General features: G+C 44.7%; 1 protein-coding gene and 1 pseudogene across 3 annotated transcripts; one reads left to right on the top strand and one right to left on the bottom strand.

The window, feature by feature from the left end:
* Positions 1 to 289: 289 nt before the first annotated feature.
* LOC136786351 (C-type lectin domain family 12 member A-like) lies at positions 290 to 9217 on the bottom strand. 3 transcript variants are annotated; one of them, XM_066977021.1, is made up of 7 exons: positions 8946 to 9214; positions 5579 to 5677; positions 4706 to 4849; positions 3395 to 3552; positions 1733 to 1848; positions 931 to 1018; positions 290 to 604 (listed from the first exon to the last, which is right to left on the bottom strand). In XM_066977021.1, the coding sequence occupies exons 1-6, from the start codon at positions 9034 to 9036 to the stop codon at positions 1000 to 1002; spliced, it is 627 nt and encodes a 208-aa protein (XP_066833122.1). In that variant the 5' UTR covers positions 9037 to 9214; the 3' UTR covers positions 290 to 604; positions 931 to 999. The 3 variants fall into 3 exon arrangements, with proteins under 3 accessions (XP_066833122.1, XP_066833115.1, XP_066833120.1); XM_066977014.1 differs by lacking the exon at positions 931 to 1018 and having other exon boundaries at positions 290 to 896; positions 8946 to 9213; XM_066977019.1 differs by lacking the exons at positions 931 to 1018; positions 4706 to 4849 and having other exon boundaries at positions 290 to 896; positions 8946 to 9217.
* Positions 9218 to 15538: 6321 nt separating this feature from the next.
* LOC125180819 (uncharacterized) lies at positions 15539 to 23716 on the top strand (annotated as a pseudogene).
* The last annotated feature ends 1161 nt before the right edge of the window (positions 23717 to 24877 follow it).

Below are 24877 nucleotides of genomic sequence, written 5' to 3'. Positions count from 1 at the left end.
TCAGGACACCTTCCATGTCAGATTTCTCATATATCTAATATAAACACCAAGAGACTCTCTGGGAAGTCACTGGGCAGAAGATCTGCATTTTCACTGCAAAAGACAGGAACAGGTACAAAACAAATTGAAAGGAACGGCTATGAAATGTTACCACAGAGATGTGAATGATGAGTTACCATTATTCATATTGTTCAAGAACACCCTGGCCCACCTTTTGAGAATAATTGTTTGTGTGTTGTATATTCCATCCTAGTAGTGTATTAAAGCAGTCAGACCAACAAGACCTCAGAAGCGTGTCCTGAATGGAAGCATTTAATCTTCATCATTTGTGTTATGTTACAACTACACGGTTATGAACCAACAAGTGGTATTAGGGCTGTTATCAGTGGATGGTGGTAGGAGCAATATCTTTATACATTTGCCTTGATACTGTTTTTTTTTTTTTGCTCTTGGGCAACCACTTTTGCCCATTTTGTCCATCACTGATGTTGGCTAAAACGGAGTAATAGTTTGGCCATTTTGGAACTGGAACAACAGGCATGGATTGCTCCTGGAGCCCATCACCATAAGTGTTTCCTTAGTGTGAAGACATTTTTACATGTGTCTGAAAGAGAATGAAAATGGGAAAATGTATTAGGTCTGACCCAACATATTTAAATTCTCATGTGATAAATTAGAAAAAAAAAAATCAGCCATGTCGAACATCTTCTAAATATAAATATTCTCATAATCCTCTTGATCTGACAAGCCATTCCTCTTGCTGGTTGTTGTTACGTCGCTGCAATTGGATGGCAGGCTTTTCACAGACATAGTAATTAATTTCATCACATCGATGGCTGTATATGACACGATTGTAAATATATCCGCAGAAGTGGGGAAGTTGTAAATTATTTGTCCTAGGATGGAAAAATCTTTATTATTTCATCTCACCTCATTCAAATTGTACATTCTCACACTTTTCAGAGAGAGCCATCTTTGCAAGAAGTCCTCATTTATCTTTCACAAAGAATACATAACCCTAACAAAGAAACAAAGAGTTTAGCAACATAATGCAACAACACCTAGGAGGCTGGGCTTGTCCTGAATATGCCTACAAACACTCCTAGCAGACTGTAAGGCTGGATTCCAAACCTTCGCTGTACCTGACAGTAAGAAACACTAACTGCTGGGTACTGAGTGTAGAGTATCAGTTAAGAGAACACTGTCCAATAATGAAAATTGGCAAAGCAGGCTGGAAAGCAAGAAGAAAAATATATTGTATTTCTGAAATAATATGTTAAAAAGAAGTGAAGTGATTCTAGAAAATAAATGGTGCCTTATCTTAAAATAAAATAAAATAAAATAAAATAAAATAAAATAAAATAAAATAAAATAAAATAAAATAAAATAAAAAGCACAAAGCAAAACACTTTTCTCTCGGAGTTTTTTCCATGTGTCCTCACTGAAACAAGATGTCAAATACAAGAGAAATGTATGACATTTATGGTCAGTCTGAAACTAAATTGTGAATAGAAACTTCCAGGCACCTTTTTTCCCGCCAGCACTAGTGCCTAGATCAGCCTAGAATCAGTCCTGGGTGAGGCTAAGAAAAGTCTGAAATGGAAAAGGAAGACCCAGAATACACAAAAAGTTGCATAGAAGCTGTCTATCCTATGTTTTTTTTGATGTTAGAAGAAGTGGGAGTAGCATATGGGTGAGGACCAAATTTATGTACTGCATTATTAAAACTTACCAAGACTTTTGTTCTTCTGTAACAGTTGTGTTGTCTGCCCAGAACCAGCCTTGCTTTTCAGCTCTAAATGATAATCCAAGCCAGAATGTTTTTCTAGGAATTTTTTTAACCATTTCCTATGCAAAGTAAGAATAATTCAAAATAGATATTCAAGACATTGTCACAGAAGTTGCAAGCATTGATGGAAACTGCTCAAAGAACATAAAAAAAAAAATATTGCTAACCTATCATGACCACTTCTGCTCTTAAAGGAAAGGTCTACTGTCCAAAGAGAGATGATAGGAGAGCTACTTTTAATCACAAAGATACACTTACAATCCTGAAGGACAATGTCACCCTTATCTACCTGATTTAAACCCTTTGAGAGAAACACTGGATCATTGTTCTCCCTTTTAATTATGCATCATTCCTCCCCTTTTACTTTGCCCTTAGCATTTTTCATCAGTGAAAAGAAAGCTGCTCCAAGGAACCATTGGGTTTGATTTGTGAAACATTTACATGTGGCTGCATCATCATTTACTTGTTTCCAAAAGCTGAAACATGACAAGTAGAGGAGGTTTTACAGTTAGGCAGTTAGTGATATTCCCTTCTTAAAAAATTCTCTTACCAGAACAGGTAAGAAGATAAACTGAAATGATGCTGACTTTCTCCCTCCTACTTGAGGGAAATCTCTGAAGATTTGAATTTTTTTTTTTTTTTTTGTTGCTCTCCTCCTTCACTTCCCTTTCTTACTCCTATGGCATTTCTCCATTTTCTTTTTTTCTTCATCTCTCTTGGTGCCCTGATTAAGAAAGGTAGAACAAACTGCACCTCTCAATCTTTGTAGTAACCAATTTGAGATGAGAATAAAGTTACTTTCCCTTCATTCTGGGGGAAACATTGCACCCTGCAGCTCAGCGAGGGGAGAATCGCCATTGTCATGTGTTGGAGGGCAGACAGGCCAAGCTCTGACCACTAGCTCTTGGGATATATTTTCTGCCTTCACTTCCAATAGGTGTGCTGTGATCTTGTGGTAAAAGCATTATTTCAGTCTACACCTGGCATTTTATCTTCCCACCCAAGTTTGTTTTCACTTACTAAAATGTTAGGCCAGACTTCAGCAACTCATTCCCAAGTGTTTTCATCTTATTTGAGAATGAGACTAATTCTGGTGGAAAGAACTTTCACAAAACAGGGATAACTATGGTTTGTCTATTGGGAGAACAGGTTGAAAGAGGTTTTCACACTTACATCTTAGCAAATCCTTGTAAGGATCCATAACACTTGTTAAATTAATGACTAAACAGACATAAACCTACTTTCACCAGTCTTTCTAGTAGTAAGAGCCACAGCAAGCCATGGTAAGATGTTTTGTTGCTGACCACCAGCATCTGGAAGGGTAGCATTTTGTGTGGCAGTGGCAAGATCTATGTCTTAGCCCTTGCCAGAGCAACATAACCACTGCAGAAAATGTCCTGCTCAGCTCACAGTGCCATTTAAGAAAATGACATGTGAAGTGCCAGGGAACTGCTAACTTCATAGTCCCTCTGCTGTGTAATGGAAGAACTGGGGCTGTCCTAACTTACAGGGTCTATGCCCTCTACCAAACTCATCAGGCTAACATTGCTGTTCTTGCAATAGGGCAGCTTCCTTCATTCTAAAGAGTCAGAAAACAGGCCATACCAGCTTTGCTGTATCTTTTACCAGCAGAAGAGTAGAGTTTTGTGAGGAACAAAACCCATTACTCTGTTGCCATGTCTTCTGTTCAGTAGAGTGGTAGTAACACGTATCACCGTCACCTGGCCACTTCCAGTTTGTAGGGCAGAGCACACAGTTTAGATCTGGAAAAGAAAACCGTCACTTCATTGCTGCTCCTAGGCTGCCCTTGGCATAATATCATTCTCGACCTGTGGCAACAAAATTCCTATAGAGCAGGGATGTTTGTGGCTGTCCTAATTCAGTCAAAGTCTCAGTGTGGTCCCAGAAGGTTTGGGTAATGAAAGTGATGAAAACTTAATCACTGCCCATCTCATTCCATTAGGCCTTGAGGGAGCTTCAGGTGTTGCAGATGAGATTTATTTCAGGATTCTGCAGTGGTGAGTTCGCTTCATGTGAGTGAACCCATCTGGATTCACATTTTAGGTAATGGAAAAAACAGGTGTGAAAAACATTTTTTTTTGTCATTTCAGTTGTCTTTCTTGGGAGGAAATGGACTGTATCCTTGCACTGACAGTTTCTCTTCATTGACTAAGCAGGAGTCCTAGACAGTTAGTTTGTATGTTGAACAATATCTGTACAAATGAAATGAAATCCCCCTTCTCAACAGTCACAATAGGATTTCTGACTCCTCTGAATGTAGTTTCTGAAGGCAACTGCTCCTCTCACTGGCTCGTTGTCAGATGCCACTTAAGTAACTGAACTGTGGCAAACTGATTTCACAAACAGTTCTGCACTGGACACAGTCAGGAGACAGAGTAAATAAACTCTCGGGCTGTTTTAGCTGATGCTTCAGCACACATCAGCTCAGACTTTAGGAGATTTCTGTCTTACCTGGGGAGACTACTAGCACACTGTCCTGCCTGCGGACTTCTGTTTGCATAGAGTGGAGTAAGTTGTTTAACTCTCAGACATCACTGTAAAATCTCTAACTGGGTTTGTCTATTAGATGCAGATAAGCATATCACAGAGGTCACCAAACTAGGAGTAACTGAACTGGCATGTCCACAAGGCATCCCATAGAACCTCTTTCTTATGCAGACCAAATCCTGATACCTAGGTACTGCTGCCAAACTCAATGCCAGTGTGCATCTGGCCAGGTTGGGCCGCAGGAACTGCATGGAGGCAGACATGATCATTGCCTACTTTCTAGGTGGTCACATCTGAGAAGACACAGACTCATATGAGGAGGCAGACCTGAGTAGACACAGAAGACACACCTCATTTTCTTCCCTGTCACATTGAAAGCCAAAACCTCATGGAAACATGTTAATTTACCATTATTTTGAAGATCTTTTCTTCCTCCCAAGCACAGCTGATTTCCAATTGCTTGCAGCATTTTTGAGAAATGTGCATGCAGATCATTCTTTGTCACGTTGAGGTCTCTAATCTGTGTCCTGTAATCCTTGGAACCTTGGGAAACTGAAACTTACAGTAAGAACTCCCTGTACTGTTCACCAGGGAATGGCTTAGCAGGTTAGTAGGGAAAAATAAACCATATGAGAGATATTCCTCCCTGAATGGTTACTTGTAAGGGCTGCTGAGGTGGAGAACATTTGCATAGTGTATTTCTACAGCTATGGCTGTTTGACTAGTGGAATTCTGTTTCTCATTTGGCCATGAATGAATAAAAAAAATCAGTGTCACTTTTAGCATATATTTCCATGGTATTGTTTTCCAGGCTGTGCTTCTTTTCTAAAAACATGAACTTCAGCTCTGGATCACACATTGGAATTGTTACAGATGTGAAATAATGGAAACAGCCTCTTTACTGTGATACAGAGCTTTTCCCTTCCCTTCAGATCCAGAATTACTCAAACTTGTCAACAGCAAATTAACCCATCATTAGTCAGTACAGCAGGATTGTGAACACAGTTTTAAGGAGACCAGACAATGGCAGCCACAGAAAGCATTTAATCTCCTATTCCAGTTCTTTCCAGCTCCTCTCCTTATTGCTCACTTCTAGCCTCATCACATCAGGAAGAGAACAAAGATGCTGTGGCAAGTGAATATATCTGGGAAGGCTGACTTGCTGTTGTCTTGGTTTGCCTGTTCTCAGCTGAACCAGAAATTGCACCTGAAGGAGATGTCAGTCTGATATCATTCAGTAGCTTGAGCCCCCCAGCGAAAAAAAAATGCATTGATACTTACATAAAATTGCCAGAGTCATCAGCCCCATCAGCAATGCCAGGCATATTGTGATCAAAATCAGGACTACTGGCCACCAAGAGTGGGATGAAGTGGGAAGTCCTAGGAATAATTCAGTGTTGAATTGGTATTGTGATACTAAGGGAATGGTGAACACACATTAGCTTCATTAAATTCCAGAGATCTTTGTGATGTGTTAGTCAATAAATCATTGCTTTCTACATTACGGTAGTATATTCCTGCTGCAGAGTGTCTTTGCACACAGTAGAAGATGGCCAGACAAGGTAAGAGAGCGAGAGACCACAACAATGCAGTGGAGAATGTGGACAGCCTCAGTCCTTTACAAGGTCATAAACTGTGAAATCAAGGTATTGTGAATTTTAGAAAACAGATTACTGAAAGCTGAAAACAAATATGTACTATATTGTTGTGGCAATTTGTGATGTGCAGTATATTTCTGTGGTAATCTGGTAAATTTGCGTGCTATAGTAAAGTCCCGTGGCAATTCTTGGTATTTAAGGTTTCTAGCTAGTATTTCACAAAAATGGGAAAGCACTAAATCCAAGGCAGATATTAAGTTTGCCACAATATAAGCTTTGTGGACAGTTGCAAACAGCTTGACTTAGTACAATAAAGTCAGTAAAAAAAAGAAACATGGAGAAGAAATTGCTAGTCTAGAAAAGTGAAAGGTGGATTTAAAATTGGACAGTGAAGTGCTCAAGGAACAGGAACTGAAAGGATGAAGGAACAGGAGTGGGAACTATGCAGAAAAATGTGCAATCTGTGGTCAACATCTGTGGTGAAGCAAGCCCAGGCAGAATGTAATACAAGACCTCACACTGTAGAAACCCAAGCTGAGGAACTATAACAATTGAAAGAAATTCAAACACCAGATGTTGTCTTGAACTGTGGCATAGTATTCAAAGTGTTGATCCGCTTGTGCTGCATCGAAGGAAGTAAAAACTTCCTTCAACATGCTGGCCATGATTCTGCTCATGTAGCTCAGTAGGTAGCTTACAATGAAAGCATGTTTGCAATAATAAATCACTGCTTGACTCATATTTAACCCCTCCATTCACCAAAAACATTCCAGCAGGGCTCTCCACAGCCAGACTGCTTCCCAGTTTGTATCACTGACTGGGATTAGTCCGGACCCACTGCACAAATTCATGCTTCCCTTTGTGGAATTTGATGGAGTGTCTGCTTACCCAGTCCTCAAGTTTCTTAAGGTTCATTTGTATTGAAGTTCTGTCATTTGGTCAACCACTACCCCTGATTTAGTATCATTATAAATTTGCTGAGGACAGGCTCAGTGTCATTTTTCAGGTTCTAGATTGAACACTATTGTCTCAATATCAACCCCTGAGGTATTCTGCTTATTTCTAGCCACCAAACAGACATTCAGACGTCGCTTATTCCCCTTTGAGCCTAGTAGTCTAGACAGATTTCAACCCACCTCACAGCCCACTACCCAGCCTCTACTTCTTCAGCTTTAAAATGACAATATCAGTAAGAGACACTGACAAAAGTCTTGCTAAATATATATTACATCTTCCTCTCTCCCTGCTCCCACATTTCATCATAGAGTACAACCCCAGTCTAGAGAAGGGCTATAAATACTTAGTATTGCATAAAGGTAGAAATACCCAAGCCATTGAAAAAAAAAAACAACAAAAGAAAAACTCTTCCCTTCTGCATTATTTTGCAAAGACTGATCTCACAGGCAGTGAGCAATAAAAGACAATTGGAGATAAAGCCTGCACAGGAGAATCATATGCCTTTCACATCTTAACAAGACATAAGGATACATTGACTGCTGGCACATGTATTTTTTACAGTCAAGGTGCTTCTGTACATGTTCTGAAGCTGAATATTAGGTATCTGGAGAGCCTCAGTAGTAGAAATTAAATTCAATAAGGCAGGCTGATAAGTAGACTAGCATGAATTGGAGTTAAAGGGCAAAAATAAATTGCTCCTACCCCTACAAAGTTACAGTTCCAGGCTGAAGACTGAAAGCATTATAGCCCACATTCCTTGAAACATTTAGATGAGAAGAAAGATTTTATGGTCTAATCATGAGGTTTCATATATAAATACAAAGTATTTTCTGGAGAGCAATATGAATTAAGACCAAGGAGTAGTTTTAGCTTTGACTGTTTTATTTGAAGTATTGCCTTAAGAGTTTCTTTAGGTAAAGTTCCATGTAAAATACTGTGCAACCTTACACTACTACTGCTACATCTGGCACAGCCAAATGATCCTTGGACTAGGTCCTCCTTCCTCTACAGTAGGCCTCTTGTGGTCCCAGAATGGATAGATTTATAGATTGTGTTTTTTGTTTGTTTGTTTGTTTTTCCTTTCCTTTTTTCCCCCATATTGATGTTTGTAAAATAATGGACAGACTTTGTTGTGCCCTCTCAGGATGGGGCTTTCTCATGAAATATGTTTTCCATTCTGGGACACAGTAAGAGTACTTCTAGGGACATATGAGGATATTGCTGTCATCAGATGTTAAAGAAAAAGAAGACTAGAGCTTAATGCAAAGAGAGTTGAGGTTTTTTTTTGGTTTGATTTCTTTTGTTTTGTTTATATGTTTGCTTTGTTTTGTTTGTTTTGTTTTGTATGTTTGTTTGTTTTAGCCCCTGAATTATATTTTGGAAATGTTCAAAACTGTAACTTAAGGAACACTGCTATTTTACAGAAAGTCCCCTACAAAATTCTCTTTGAATCATAAGTATCTTGTCCTCTTATCTGTAAAACTCTGCTCCCAGAGCCTGACTCCACAAACAGCTCGCACTTTGTATGTCGTTTGTGCTCATCAGCTGCATCATTCAAATCAAGAGCTCATCGTCACAGACACTTGTAAGCAATTTGACACAAAATTATGCAGAACTCCCAGAATTTAAAATACATTCAGTGCTTTAATAAATATAACCATTTCAGAGACCACTGCATTAATTCAGGCTAGAACCTAAGGAGAGCAATCAAGTCAATTAAAGTTATTTGATTTCTAAACCTGAATGTAAGCATAAGAAGAAATTAAATGGATCTGATAAACTTTAAAAATTTACTTAAGTTAACACTTTTGAGGTTTAAACAATTAGAACTATTTGTAGAACTTAGTATAACTCTCACTAATATACATTTTCATGAAATAATAAGATAATTGTTTGAGGTACACCTTCCAAACTCTGAAAAGTTCAGGCAGAAATGAAAGCAACAAAAAACAGGACACATGTATAACTAGTATAACTCTTCTGAGGGTAAAAAAGCTAACAAAGGCCCATTGGGCATGCAATTAAGTTAAAAGTATTCTCCGTCCCATCTACATTAGCAAGAATAAATCATAAAAGCTTAATAGATACTACACCTTTTTCCTTAGGAACTTCAGGCTCTGGGACATTATTCAGCTCATTGCAGTTTTCAAATTTCAGATTGGCATATATTATTTCATCTGTCATAGCTGGTAAAGCTGGAGAAGCATCAGAACAAAAAAGAAGAAAAAGGAACTAGCATTTGCAGCTAGTAAGCTAGGAAGAAAATCTACCCCTTTGCAGAGTCTCCTTATACTAACAGACACAAATGAAACAGCACAGACATCAAAATACATCTGAGCTTCCTCAGTTTGGATACTGCCAAGCAAAAGTTCCTCTCACTGATTGCTATATTCTCTTTCTTCCTCTTTACCTCACTTCTACCCTCTCTGACTGTCATATATTTCTTTCTGCTACTACTGAAGAAAACACAGATACCTCTTTATAATTCTTCTGTTTTTATTATAACTTTGTTTTTATTAGAACTTTATTTTAGGAAGATAGCATTTAATTCCATATTACTTCAGGTTCAGCCTTGAAGCAAAGAATTGAATAACATGTTTTAAACCTTTTGGCTGTCCATTAATTTGGGCAGCTGTATTCAGCAGCAGAGTTGTGATCATGCTTTATTTTCTGTATCCTACCAGAATGTGCCAATAGTAAACCAGAATGTGAACTTGTATCTTAAAGCTAGCAAGACGCACTGTTGTCAAAAAGAACTAAGCACTTCTGTTTGATGTTGGAATCTCATTTTAGATGTTTCAGACTAGAAAATACTGAACTAGAAGGACCTACTGACAAGGGCCACATCTTAGAAGATTATTTTTGCTCACTAATCTGACACATTTTTTTTTCCATTTTTGGAATACATTTCTTCACTTCTCATTTCTTCTCCAGATCAATGACATGAGGAAAAGCATACAGTAACACTCAGATTTTGAGTCTGCACAGTGAAGTGATTCTTCAGGAAAATATGTTTCATAAATCTCCCTCACAGGGATGGACACAGCTGTAGAAACTACCTTTCTATGAGGTGAACTAACAATCCTACAGGGGAAAAAAAGTAACAGGGGGACCTACTTAGCCAAGGGGGGAGTTCACATTACATTTTATGAGAAATTAGCCAGATGCTCCATTGTTTTGTGCCTCCCCTGGGTCCACTGGTCACTACACTTCTCTGGAGAACAGTGATTCTTTGCTGTCCTGGTAGGGCAGTGTTTTGCTGTATTATTTCCAGGGTGATTGTGGAGTCTCTGAATATCTCTGAATATTCTCTGAAGATATTCAAGGCCCATCTGGATGCCTACCTGGGCAACCTGCTCTAGGGAACCTGCTTTGGCAGGGGGTTGGACCCAATGATCTCTTGAGGTCCCTTCCAACCCCTACAATTCTGTGATTCTGTGAGTCTGTGATTTCTATTACCCAAAGACTGTCCTAGGGCAAAGTTTATAACAGCTGTCATAACCAAGACCATAAGACAATGCCTTCTAGAGCAACAGCAAAACATGATACTGAAATGTCAGTGACTCTGACTAAAGCAGAAAGGCAGATAGGTACACACTTTCATGAAAACAGGAACAGGAGAATAGATTGCTCATGGTGTTTTAACCCCTGTTCATTACGTTGTTTAACGCTGTTGTAGTTGTGAAACCTTGCATGCGCATGTTGAAAACAGGATGACTGGAGTTGCTAGTACAGTTTGTACGATTTAACAAAAATGAAGAACGCACATATGTTACCACTTGATTGAATAACAGTAATGGGCATGATGCTTATGTACACTAGTCTATCCTGTGTTAGGAGTGCAACTTCTGGACCCGCACAACTGAGATTTTAGTCTTTCATTTCTCCTTTTACATACTATGAAAATTAACCTAAAAATTATTCTTTTTATCAATGCTAAAATCAAAATGACCAGTCTAAAACAAGCAAAAAAAAGTAGATCTTTTGAATATTCTGTCAACTGTGTAGTTGGAACATCCAAAAACTATATTTTAAGATAAAATATTGAAAAAGCAGCCAAGGTTCCTGGAAACCAAACTCTGCTTGTGTTGCAAATGTACTTATGTTAGATTAGCTAATTAAATGGTACTGATCTGATATAGAGAACACATCTGGAACAATTATTGTAGCAAATATTGTCTCAAACTTTAATGAGATACTTCAGTGTGAACACCAACAACTTTGCTATTCATAAGGAAAAATACAGAAAATCAACCTGATCTGTTTTTCGTTGGTGGTGGTGTTTTTTTTTGTTGTTTTTTTTTTGTTTTGTTTTGTTTTGTTTTGTTTTTTTGGCATTCCCACCCTCCTCCTCCCCTCACGTGTGCTTCTTTAGGGAAGCTTGTCATTGTAAATGACAATGCACTTGTCATTGTCCTTGGTAAAACATGCATGTTTTTAAAGACCTAAAATGATCCATTAGCTTTGTGCTAATCCATTTAGCACAAATGGTCCATTAGCTCCAAAGGCTCTTATCAATAATATATAAATATCTGAAGGGAGGTTGCAAGGAGGATGGAGCCAGGCTCTTCTCAGTGGTTTCCAGTGACACGTCAGGAGACAATAGACATAAACTGAAATGCAAGAGGCTCCACTGGACATCAGGAAACCCTTCTTTACTGTGCAGTTGATTCAGCACTGGTGTAGGTTGCCCACAGATATTGTGTAGTCTCCTGCCTTGGAGATAAACAAAAGCTGTCAGGGTGGTCCTGCGCAAGTTCCTCTAAGTGTACCTTCTTGAGTAGGGAGGCTGGACCAGAAGACCTCCAGAGGTCCCTTCTAACCTCAGCCATTCTGTGTGATTCTGTTTCAGTCCTTTCTTCACAGGCTGGTCCAGTGTTTTCTGAACGCTGTTGAATATGAAGAACTTCCTGTTTTTCTCAGAGCAAGTTAGCACACTTCCTAGTGTGTAGGTATTTATAACATGACGTATGTTGTTGGAAACCTCTTTTCTGCATTTCAGCTCAAAGAACAAAATAACTGCAGAACTGGTATTTGACCCACGTTTCACAGCTGAAGGATAGGATAAATTTCTGGCTGTCCTAGCCCTGAGGCATTTAAGTTGAGAAACTGATTCAGTATGCTATGCTTCTCAGGCAAACAATGAGTTTCTGCAGCACTTAACAGCCTTTCTGTGGGAAAGGAGTTCTGTTGTAATTCCCTTTTCGCTTATTAAATATATATATAAACATATTTGATAGAGACAAAGATCCCGGACAACATTATTTAGAACACCTTATTTTAATTAACAATTTTTATTTCCAGGGACAAGCTGTTACTATTAATGGCAGATTGCTATTCACAAAACACATTCGTCTCCTTGTGTGTGAATAAGTTCACACACTTATTCATAGCTACCTGACTGGAGCAACAGTAGGGAGTCCACGTACAGCAGTACATCCAGCAGAAGGTCATGTTGACACACCAGTGGCTTCTGGACAGATGTTCAGAAAGTCCCTCCTGAACCCTGAGTTTCATCAGATGTATACAAAATCCTGTAGCCTTTGTTGGAATCAGCTCCCACTGTTCTGAAGGGGTCTGAGTGTTACACATGTTACAGGTGCTGGTATGTGCTGGTGGCCTTGCACAGTTTGGCAGGTGTTCTAGGTTGACCAGGTCTTGCACCTTCAGCAGAACTCCTGGACTCCACAGTTTATCAGTCCTTGGGAGGTTTTTGCATAGTACCTCTCAGCACCTACTCTTTTCCTTGTCTTGCTGTTTTCTGGTAGCTTTTTCTTCATTGGCAACAACTAGTACCTATACGATCCCTTCATACAAACTCCCACAGAAGTCCTCCACTCTTTCATTAAATATATATATAGAGAGAGAGAATAAAAAATTGTCATATCCAAGAATAATGTAGTAGGTTACTGTGGTGGTTTTACTCGGGTGGGCAGCTGAGCTCCACCTCAGCCACTCTCTCACTCCCCCTTCTCAAAGGGAAAAGGGGAGAAAATATGACACAAAGGGCTCAAAGTTTGAGATAAGGATGGGGAGTTTGCTCAACAATTATTGTGACAGGCAAAACAGACTGAGAGTAGGGAGATAGTAAGATTTATTGCCTATTACTAACAAGCTAGAGAAGTGAGAAACAGAGGAAAGAAACCAAAAATGCCTTCCCCCCATTCGCCCTCTTCCACCTCCTCCCCCCGAGTGGCACAGGGGAACGGGGGAATGGGGGCTGTGGTTATTCTATAGTGCTTTGTCTCCACCGCTCCTTCTCAGTTACTCTGCCCCTGCTCCACGTGGGGTCCCTCCCACGGCATGTCATCGCCTCTGTCTTCAACACTGATGATGGGCTTTGGGACCCAGGGTGCCCTGAGCTGGAGGACCATGACGGTTGGAATGACAAACTCCCAACCGACCCTGAATGTGTGCGGGATTTGCTGCTCCACCTGGATCCATAAAAGTCCATGGGTCTTACACCCATCGTGCAACCTTGGTACAGAAAGAAAGCAGAGAAAGCAATTCACAGATAGGTAAGAATGCCAAGTAGACAGAAGTGAGCTACCCACTGAAAAGAATGTTTAGACAAACCAGTTCCACCAGAAAAGGAAGTATTATTACAGAGTATTATTATTAAACAAGTATTGCTTTATTATCATTCAAAATGCCTGAGAAGGAAATGGGACATGAAATTGTCTTCTGCAGGCACTTTTGAAGAGGAGGAAGTAACGACCAAATTGAGTTTCTTCTCCAGGACTGGGATGGTTTTCATCTGTGAGCCACAAAAACAAGCAGCTGTGCAAAGGGAAATAAGCATCAGGTGCTGGGGCTGGGGCCCCTTGTGTATGCGGCTCCTGTGCTCCAGTACTTGACATATGATACTACAGCCATGGATGGGGAAATTTCCAAGCATAACAAGGAACATTTCTCCATGGCTTATTCTCCAGGCTGTCAATAGAGGGTTTGAATTTAAGAAGCTCCTGGGAGAAATCACCTTCTGCAAGACAGGGGCACACCAAAGAAAGAAGTCAGTTGTCTCACTTCCCCAAAAAAGGAATATTAATAAATCAGCCATAATGATTGCATGTGGGAGTGTCACCATTAAGTAAGAAGAAACTCTTGTTCCACATCACCAAGGAAAGGCAAGACTCTTGCCAAAACCACCACTATGGTCTAATGGTCCAATAAAAGCCATTGCAATGCCATTCTGTGCCCCAGACATGCCTTGCAAGTGTTAGGCAGCAAAGTGGGAAGAAGGAGGCTGGGGGACAGCAACTACTTCACACCAACAGGAGGGAGTACCCATCAGTGAAGTGTTTTCACCGTATCACAGTATCACAGATTTCTAGGTTGGAAGAGACCTCAAGATCATCGAGTCCAACCTTCGACCTAACACTAAGTACTCCACTAAACCATATCGCTAAGCTCTACATCTAAACGTCTTTTAAAGACCTCCAGGGATGGTGACTCCACCACCTCCTTGGGCAGCCCGTTCCAATGCTTAATAACCCTTTCGGTAAAGAAGTGCTTCCTAACATCCAACCTAAAACTCCCCTGTCGCAACTTTCGCCCATTCCGCCTCGTCCTGTCACCAGGCACGTAGGAGAACAGACCAACCCCCACCTCTTTACAGCCTCCTTTAAGGTAACTGTAGAGAGCGATAAGGTCGCCCCTGAGCCTCCTCTTCTCCAGGCTGAACAAGCCCAGCTCCCTCTGCCGCTCCTCGTAAGACTTGTTCTCCAGACCCCTCACCAGCTTGGTCGCCCTTCTCTGGACTCGCTCGAGCATGTCCATGTCCTTCCTGTAGCGAGGGGCCCAAAACTGAACACAGTACTCGAGGTGCGGCCTCACCAGAGCCGAGTACAGGGGCACAATCACTTCCCTAGACCTGCTGGCCACACTGCTTCTTATACAGGCCACGATGCTGTTGGCCTTCTTGGCCACCTGGGCACACTGCTGGCTCATATTCAGCCGACTATCAACCAATACTCCCAGGTCCTTCTCGGCCAGCCACTTTGTTTAAACAGTGACACTGGCACAGTCTAGTGGGGAGGAGTCTGCAAAGGGATTGCTCAGTGTCCAAGGTTGGGTTCTGGTATTTGAGCACTTGAGTCCCAGGGCAGAAGCAAACCAAGAAGCTCTTGAGCTCCTGCAGCCTGTTCTGCCAGCCAGACAGTCCTTTCTGGAGTCCCCAAGCTGCAGACCACTTGCACTAAACAGCAAGGAGATGTGTTGCACCTGTGGGGGCACAAAGGCTACAGAAAATGTGGGCCCTCTCCTGAAGGAAACAAAAGACAAGGTTACCTGATATATGGAGAAGCCTGCGGTACTCAATGACTTTTTTGGTTCAGTATTCACCAGTAAGAGCTCTAGCCATGTTGCTCAAGTTACAGAAGGCAAAGGCAGGGAGTAGGATAATGAAAAAACACCCACTGTAGGAGAAGATCAAGTCTGAGACCATCTAAGGAACCTGAAGGTGCACAGGTCCATGGGACCTGATGAGATGCATCCATGGGCACCCAGGGAACTAACAGATGAAGATGTTAAGCCACTGTCCATCATATTTGAGAAGTTGTGGCAGTCCAGTGAAGTTCCCGCTGACTGGAAAATGGGAAACATAACACCCATTTTTAAAAAAGTGAAAAAGGAAGACCTGGAGAACTAAAGGCCAGGCAGCCTCATCTCTGTGCCTAGCAAGAACATGGACCAGATGCACATGGAAAACAAAGAAATGACTGGTGAAAGCCAACATGGCTTCACTAAGGACAAATCATGTCTGAGAAATTTGGTGGCCTTCTATGATAGGGTTACAGCATCGGTGGATACAGGAACAGCAACTGATGTCAGCTATCTGGACTTATGCAAAGCATGTGACATTGTCCTGTGCAATATCCTTGTCTCTAAATTGGAGAGGCATGGACTGGATGGATGGACCACTCAGTGGATAAGGAATTGGCTGGATGGTCAAATTCGAAGAGTTGTGGTTAACAGCTTGATGTCCAGGTGGAGACCAGTGACTACAGGTGTTGTTCCTCCATATCCAGTATTGGAACTGCCAGTATTTAACATCTTTGTTGGTAACATGGGCAGTGGGATTGAATCAAACTTCGGTAAGTTTGCAGATGACAGCAATCTGAGTGATGTGGTTGACATGCTGTAGGGAAGGGATGACATCCAGGGGGACCTTGACAGGCTTGAGAGATGGGCCTGTGTGAACTTCCTGAAGTTCTACAAGGCCAAGTGCAAGGTCCTGCATCTAGGTCAGGGCAATCCCAAGCACAATACAGGCTGGTCAGAGAATGAATTGAGAGCAGCTCTGAGGAGAAGGACCTGGGGTTGCTGATTGACAAAAAGCTCAGCACAAGCCAGCAACGTGCACTAGCAGCCCATAAAGCCAATTGTATCCTGGGCTGCATCAAAAGAATTGTGGCCAGCAGGTTGAGGGTCATGATTTTCCCCCTCTACTCTACCTTCATGAGACCCCACCTGAAGTACTGCTTTCAGCTCTGGAGTCCCCGACATAAGAAGGACATGGACCTGTTGGAGCAAGTCTAGAGGAAGGCCACTACGATGATTAAAAGGCTGGAGCACCTCTCCAATGAAGAGAGGCTGAGAGAGCTGGGGTTTTTCAGACTAGAGAAGAGAAGACTCCAGAGAGACCATAGAGCAGCCTTCCAGCAATTAATGGGGACCTACAGGAAAGCTGGAGAGGGACTTTTTGTCAGGGAGTGTAGTGATAGGACAGGGAGTAATGGCTTTAGACTAAAAGACAGTAGATTTAGATTAGATATTAGGAATAAATTCTTCACTCAGAGGGTGGTGAGGCACTGGAACAGGTTGCTCAAAGAAGCTGTGGATGCCCCCTCCCTGGAAGTGTTTAAGGCCAGGTTAGATGGGGCTTTGAGCAACCTGGCCTAGTGGGAGGTGTCCCTGCCCATGGCAGGGGGCTTGGAACTAAATGATCTTTAAGGTCCCTTCCAATCCAAACTATTCCATGTTTCTACATTTCTGTGGGAAATGTGGACAGGAAACATATTACCAGGCCAAAGATGGATGTTCTCCTTTTGAGTACAGTCAAGTTTGCCAGCCCTCCCTGGACCCTACCTAGAGAGTGTTGTAACAAGACTGATTTTTGCTTTTTGCTGCTTTTTTTTTTTTTTTTTTCCTGTCTGCTGGAGTATCTTCATAGGCTGACCTAGGCTGCACAGCTGGACACTGCAAAAAACTCTTCAAAGGGAGACTGGAGTACAGACCATGTTGGGAAGGCAGGCAGGAACCTGTCTGTTGGGTGACTGACCCTGATGGGCAGGACCTCCCTCCAGCAGTGGTTTTGTGGTTCTGAAAGCAGCTGAAATAATATCTGGACCTAGAAGGATGGTCACAGATTATGAGAGACGCTGAAGATGAATGCTTCTGGAAGAGCAAAAGGTCTTGGATGACCCTCCTGTGCAGTCGTAAGGAGCCCCATGTTAGATAAGGACCCTGCTGCTGGCCAGAGCTGAGCCGATAAGCGATGTTTTTTGCGCCTCTGTGAGAACATATTTAAGACAGCGAAAAAATAAAAACACTGTCACATAGCAGCTGGGAGAGAGAGAGGAGTGAGAAACAGCCTTGCAGGCACCAAAGTCAGTGAAGAAGGAGGGAGAGAGGTGCTCCAGGCACTGGAGCAGAAGTCCCCTGCGGCCTGTGGTGAGGACCATGGTGAAGCAGTCTGTCCCACTGCAGCCCATGGAGTACCGTAGTGGAGCAGATCTCCATGCTGCAGCCCGTGGAAGAGCCCCCAGTGGAGCAGGTGGACCTGCACTGATGGAGGCTGCGGCCTGTGGAGGACCCCTGCCGGAGCAGATTCCAGGCCGGACCTGTAGCCCATGGAGAGGATCCCACGCAGGAGCAGTGGGTCTGGCAGGAGCTGCTGCCCATGGGGAGTCCAGGTTGGAGCAGTTTGCTCCTGAGGGATGGACCCCATGGTACAGACCCATGTTGGAGCAGTTCTTGAAGAGCTGCTGCCTGTGGGCAGCCCCTGCATGACCAGTTCAGGAAGGACGGCATCCTGTGAGAGGGACCTCACGTGGAGCAGGGGCACAGAGTGAGTGAGAAGGAGCAGTGAAGTGCTATAGACTGACCACAACCCCCATTCCCTCATTCCCCCGCACCGCCTGGGGGAAGGAGGTGTGTGGTGGTTTTACCTTGCTAGGCAGCTGAATTCCACTACAACCGCTCTCTCACTCCCCCTCCTCAGAAGAGGAGGGGAAGAAGTAAAGGAAAGAACAACTCACGGGTTGAGATAAGGATAATTTAATTAAAGGGAAAATAATTATTAAGGAAAGATTATTATTAATTAAACAATTTAACTAAAAGGAAAAAAGGAAAAGGGAAAAAGGGAGGGGAAAATGGAAAAAAAAAAAAAAAACAAACCAAAAAAAACCAACAAAAAAAGTAAAGGCTGTGTGAAAGTGCAGAAGAAAGAAATTACTCTCTGTTTCCCACAAACGAGCTATGCTTGACCATGTCTTTGAAGCAGGGTCTCAATGCACGTAGCGGTGTTCGGGAGGACAGATGTTTTCGCAACAGAGCCCACCCCTCCCCCCTTCTTCCTTTTTCCACCTTTTATTGCTGAGTGTGACATCATACAGTATGGAATATCCCTTTGGTTGGTTTAGGTCAGCTGTCCTGGTGATGTTCCTTTCTCACTTTTTGCCCACCCCCAGCCTGCTGACTCTGGGAGGGTTAGAGAGAGTCCTGATGCTGTGCCAGCACTGCTCAGCAGCAGACACAACACTGGTGTGACACCAGTGCTGTTCTAGCTGCAAGTGCAGAGCACAGCACTGGCTGCTGCAGGGAAAGTTAACATCCCAGCCATACCCAATACAAGGTGGAAGAGGGCAGATGGGGGGGAAGGCATTTTTGGTTTCATGGAACCATAGAGTCATAGAATATCCCGAGTTGGAAGGGACCCACAAGGATCATCCAGTCCAACTCCTGGAACCACACAGGTCTACCCAGAAATTCAGACCATATGACTAAGAGCACAGTCCAAATGCTTCTTAAACTCTGACAGGATTGGTGCCGTGACTACTTCCCTGGGGAGCCTGTTCCAATGCACGAGAACCCTCTCAGTGAAGAACCTCTTCCTGATATCCAGCCTGAACCTCCCCTGCTGCAGCTTGACTTCATTCCCTCGGGTCCTATCACTGGTCACTAAAGAGAATAGATCGGTGCCTGCCCCTCCACTCTCCCTCGTGAGGAAGCTGTAGACTACAATGAGATCTCCCCTCAGCCTCCTCTTTTCCAGGCTGAACAGGCCCAGTGACCTCAGCTGCTCCTCATATGTCTTCCCCTCTAGGCTCTTCACCATCTTTGTAGCTCTCCTCTGGACACTCTCCAACAGTTTCACATCCTTTTGTTTTGTGGTGCCCAGAACTGCACACAGTACTCGAGGTGAGGCTGCACCAGCGCAGAGTAGAGCAGGACAATCACTTCTCTTGACTGACTAGCGATGCCGTGCTTGATGCACCCCAGGTTACAGTTGGCCCTCCTGGCTGCCAGGGCACACTGCTGTTTCTTTCCTTTGTTTCTCACTTTTCTAGCTTGTTAGTAATAGGCAATAAATCTTACTATCTCCCTACTCTGAGTCAGTTTTGCCCATCACGATAATTGTTGAGCAATCTCCCCATCCTTATCTCAACCCCTGAGCTCTTTGTGTCATATTTTCTCCCCCTTCCACTTTGAGGAGGGGGAGTCAGAGAGCAGCCGTGGTAGAACTTGGCTGCCCACCTGTGTAAAACCACCACAGGCTCTCAATTACCCTAGTCATACAGGTCTATGCAGTTGTTAATGCTTAAAATGTCAAGAATGTCGTGAATCTCATAGCCACACATTAAGACTCCTTTGTATGCAGGTGAAACCTTCATAGAAAGAGCAAGGCAGCAAGGCAAGAAAATCCTGAAATGCAGTCTGCGTTGCTTCACGGTGTGGTCTCCATGAAAGGGTGCAGGGAGTTCCGACATTGTAGAAGTGTCATTGTACGCAGATGTTCCTGGGCAGAGCGCAGGGAGTATTAAACCTTAACACTGCAAAAGATCTCTCGAAGGCTTTGTCGTTGGGAAAAAGCTACAAAATTGAGGTAACTGGCAGGCAGAAATTGGCTATTTGAGTGTAGAAGTCACTAGACTTGAGGTCAGAGTGTTATTGTTCCCAGAATCGCTGTAGTTCCCAGATCTCCTTCAGAGGGTGAAGGAGAAGGAATTGGACTTCTAAGATAAGCATTTTCTTTTTCCGTGTGTCCTGCTTATAATTGCCTGTAGGACAGAGATCAATAAGGTTTTCTGTTTTAGGACGACGAAACAACTGGGCATCTCTGAAGGAAATGTAGCATCCCTGGATGCTCTCAGTGTCACCTGCTGCCATCTTCTGGTCGTCGTGCCGCAAACAGCTCACAGCGGTTCGCGTGGGACAAGGTTTTCCCCCGAGTTGTAACCGCGAGCAGTGCCGTCCACTTCATATTTCAGAACACCTGTAATGCTCTCTGCCTTTCTTTGAGGGCTCTGCATGCAGACTTTTAAGCTTCTTTTTTTTTTCTTTTTTTTTTCCCTTTTTTTTTCGTTTATTTCTTTTCCCCTCCATAATGATTAGTAAAACGGGAAGTCTTAACCTCCCTGCCCCAGATTGGAAGGGGGTTCATTTTCCCAGAGCAGGTGGTCAGGTCCCAGCTCTCTTATATGAAGAAGTAGCACTGCCTTCCTACTGTCTCCCTGTTGTGCTTTTTACTTACTCTGAAGCTACTTTTTGGCAAACAAGTGCGCTCTGTTCTGTGAGAGCTGGGGCAAAAGCGCAGTTTCAAACCTTTATCTTCCCAACAGCAAGAAACTCGCAATAACCTTAATAGACAAGAGACCTTGACGGCAATTCAAGAACAGCATTTTGATTTCTGCTGCTGCATATGAAAACTCCTACAATATTGAGTCTTTTACCTGAGTTGTTTGAGTTGTGTGACCTTGGGAATCCTGACTATGAATTTTAAACATAGATCTCTATTTTTCAATATGCTAAAGAAATCCAGGAAAACCAAATCCAATGGATCTGTAAAATACTGCCATCCAAACACTTCTTATGCTAAGAGGTTCCTGTTGTTCGAGAGAAGACCATGTAGTCAGAGACCTCAATTCATGGAGCCCTTGCAAGCAGCAATGCCACAAAAGCAGCATACTTCATAGATACTAATTTGGATCCATGACTGCTTACAGAGATGGAAGCTTTAAAAATCACATGGCATTGATGCTATGAACTCAGGGAGACTGGAAATCAACAAGAATTTGCTATCAATACCAGTAGACAAATATAAAATTGAACGCATTCCTGCTAGCTGTACGGGCATCTGAAAACACTCTGTTTCTGAAGTGACCTCATGCATGAAGGAGAGTCGACTTCCCATCATCCCAGAGAGTGGTCCTAAAACTCCACAACTACAGCAAATGCAATATTCTCAGAACACAAACAAACAAACAAACAAACAACGAAAAAAAAGGCAAAGCTCTTGGTCCATGAGATATTGCTTCTCTACTAAGCAGCATGATTTAGCTCCTCCACACCTCTGCTAGAGGTGACCTGGAGGGAAGGAAAGCAACTCCAGCTGCCACCCTTCTTTGGCAGGCACTGCCTCTGCGTTTCATCAGGCTGCCAGGTACACTGACAAAGCTAACCCGAAATCCCTTGATTTGTGGGAGAGTAAATAGCGCATAAATAAAAGGCAGGGAAACAGGAGAGGTTGGGATTCACTTTAATTGGCATCTCTCTGCCTACTCAGAGACTGAAGTTTCTTCAACTAGGGGAGGAATATGGGGCCAAGGGGAAGACCTGCCTTTACTGTTTGAGTTGGAAGTGTGAAGCCCACTTTGGGCAATGTGAGCAGGGGGACTACCTAAAAAGTGATTAAATGACACCTTGGTATGAGTTTCTTAGTTTAATAAAAATGAAAAAAATAATAATAACATCAACTACAACAACAACAAGTGCCACCTGGCAAGCTCCCTGTCTTGCTATAAAAAGCCAAGAAGGCTGAACTTGCAGAAATCACAAAGAAAGGTCTCTGAAAATTTTCAGTCTTGAAGGAAGGCACTTGAAGAGACCTCGGGATCCACATCCAGGCAGAGCACGTTGCCTGCATTGCCTCTGGAGTGAAGTATAGAAGACACAGTGCCCCAGCCAACAATATCCTGCAGGTGTTCTTGAGATGTTCTCGAGGCATTTCTCCCTCACAGCCCTGCCCAGACGAACCTGTCCCAGGCAGCCACACCCCAGGGACCTGTTTCTTGCTTAGCCACAGCAGGCGTCGGGCTGGATTGGCATTCCTTCCGTCTGGGTCACTCTCCACCTTGACCTACCCAACAGGGAAGGAGAGGGAAGGGGAAGAGAACGAGGAACCGGAAGATGCAACAAAAGTACGTGGAAGCCTAGGGAAAATGCGGGCTTTGGTTGGAGGGAAATGCCGAGAGCATTGGGACTGTTGAGCCTGGAGGAGGTGCAGTGATGTCACCCTGAGAGGTTGTGGAGTCTCCAGCTGCGGAGTTCTTCCAAAGCCAACCGGACCCAGGCCAGGGCAACCTGCTGTAGCTGACCCTGCTTGAGCAGAGGGTGGTCTGGATGAGCTCAGAAGGCTCCTTGTGACTTCAGAGGCCCTGTGGCATGGCCCCGTGATCCTGAGACATGGGGAAGGGCGAGGAGAGGGAGGTTCTCTCCCCAGGAGTGGAAATGAGGGCTTGGGCTGGAGGCGGGAGGCAGCCTTTGATGCAGAGAGGTCACAGGGCAGGGCCAGGCCAGAGAGCAGGGAGGAGGCTCATCCTGGCAAGGCCAGGTGTGGGGACAGCCTCTTCCATAGCAATGGGAGGAGCAGGAGCAGGGTGGTCCCTGAGCCCCCTGCTGGGTGAGGTCACAGGCAGGGGGGTGAGGTCACAGGGGGATTCCTGCCTACTGGTCCCCTCCAGGCGATAAAGGACCAGAGCCTGCGCAGAAGAGGGCCTGGTCCGGAGCCCATCTCCAGAGGGGTGGGCACTGGGCAGCGCACGTGGGGCCACCCTGCTACACGCAGCGCTTGGACAGGCCGGCAAGGACGGGCACAGGCACGGGCAGGGGCAGGCAGGACCTGCGGACGGAAACCAACCGTGAGGGCCAACAAGGACAGTAAGAGCAGGGGCAAGGCAGTCAGGACGCAGGGAGATCCGCCCGCGCAGCCTGGAGACACCTCAGGATTGAGCCGCGAGCAGTATGTCTGGAGCAGAGGAGGTCTGTGTGGTGCCTGAGCAGGAGCGGGAGCCTGAAGCCACGTGCTCTGGGGGCCCCCCCACCGGCAGGGGAGCAAAGGCCAAGAAGAGCCGCTCCTCCCGCTCCTCCCGGGCTGGGCTGCTCTTCCCTGTGAGCCGCATAGACAGGCAGCTGCGCAGAGGCCACTTCGCCGAGCGCCTTGGAGCCAGGGCCCCCGTCTTTCTGGCTGCTGTGCTGCAGTGGGTGACGCACAAGACCATGGACATGGCTGGGAGGATTTCCAAGAAGAGCAACCAACAGCGCATTTCCCCGGGCCACTTGCAGATGGCTGTGCGGAACAGCTCTGCGCTCAGGCAGCTCCTGCTAGGCAAGCCCAGGCACCACAGCAGGGCTGTCCCCCACAGCCAGCGCGTGGCCTCACCCTCCAAAAAGAAGAAGGCCAAGGACAGGAGGAGAAGGCGCAGGCAACGGGCTGCACCTGCCCGTGCCACCGCTGCTGTCACTGCCAAGTGAAAACAGAAAATCCTGTCCCAGACCAGCATGGCAAGGGCTGTCCCGTTTGCCCGGCTCTTGACAAATCCACCGCTCTGGTCTAATGGCCCAATAAAAGCCCTTGAAATGCCGTGTTGTGCCTGGGGCGTGCCTTGTGGATGCTAGGCAGTGAAGTGGGGAGAGGGAGGATGGGGGACAGCAAGGTGGGGACACCCCGCCAGTGGACTGCTTTGTTAAACAGTGACACCTGGCAGCGTCGCAGCGGGGAAGAATCTGTAGAGGAATTGCTCAGGGTCCCAATCTGCCTTTCAGCATTTGGCCAGCAGCTGAGCTTCCAGGGCCTTCTCACTGCACTGCCTTCCCTGTTCGGGAAAGAATGGTTCCTGCACAGGAGACTAAGCATGACAGCAGAGAGAGGGAGAGCACGTGGGGCAAAGAGGGCTCACGTGGGTGATCAAAGTGGCACCTGACAGTGACCAGAGAGCAGCAGGTTCTCCCTCAGCCCCTTGTCCATGTGACAGGGTTGTCCAAGCATGGTCTCTCCACCGCATCCCTCATTCCCTTCAAGGGCGGACCAGGGGATGCTCCTGACGATGCAACACAGCTCTTGGGCCAAAGAAAAGGCCACAGCATTGCTCCATTCTCCCTCCCTTCTCTTTCTTCAAGGGGGAAGGGCCACCTGCCCATGGGGTCTATAAGAAGGCCTTTGGGACCAGGCTTCCTGTGGGAGCTTCTTCTCAGAGGAGCTCCCACGTGGGGGTACGACCTGTTTGCATCGTCTCAGAAAATCTCCTCCTGGCTGGTCAGATGGAGAGGTGCGTGTAACAGGCCTGGCAGTTGTTGCTCTTCTTCTGGTGGTGCCTTGCCTGACACTCGAAGAAAAAGAGGCTGCTGAAGCCCATGGAGGCCAGTGCTGGACATGCTCCAAGGACTTGAGCAGCCTCTTCTCGTTTAACAGGCTCCCCACCTTGTATGCTCCCTGCCAGACACCTGCTCACACCCCAGTTGGAGCACGGGCAAATACTCAGGTTCCTGATCCAGCCTGAGCAAACTGTCAGCCTCTCTTCCAGGGTGAAGGACACAAGAGACAGGCCCTCCTGTGGGGTCTTCCCATCTGGGGTATCCCCCCAACACTGGAGCCTGGAAAGGCAGGGTAAAGAAGAGAAGGGAAGGGCATACTTGCAAGGGGGAATTTGTGGTGGTTTTACCTTGCTGGGCAGCTGAACTCCACCATTGCTCTCTCACTTCCCCTCCTCAAAAGAAGAGGGGGAGAAGAAAGTAAGAGGGAAAA

The sequence above is a fragment of the Anser cygnoides genome, chromosome 1 (assembly GCF_040182565.1).
Source record: "Anser cygnoides isolate HZ-2024a breed goose chromosome 1, Taihu_goose_T2T_genome, whole genome shotgun sequence".
NCBI classification, from domain to species: Eukaryota; Metazoa; Chordata; class Aves; order Anseriformes; family Anatidae; genus Anser; species Anser cygnoides.
The sequence above is the reverse complement of the archived record's forward strand: the minus strand, read 5'-3'. Positions and strand labels throughout refer to the sequence as shown.

Bases quoted from the DNA above. Each gene is read 5' to 3' on its own strand.
- LOC136786351 (XM_066977014.1), bottom strand. From the start codon at position 9,036: ATGACAGATGAAATAATATATGCCAATCTGAAATTTGAAAACTGCAAT. The intron at 4,850-5,578 runs GTAAGTATCAAT...TGTAAGTTTCAG, and splicing joins GATGACTCTGGCAATTTTAT to TTTCCCAAGGTTCCAAGGAT. The intron at 3,553-4,705 runs GTAAATTAACAT...TTTCTTTTCCAG, and splicing joins AAAAGATCTTCAAAATAATG to ATCTAAACTGTGTGCTCTGC.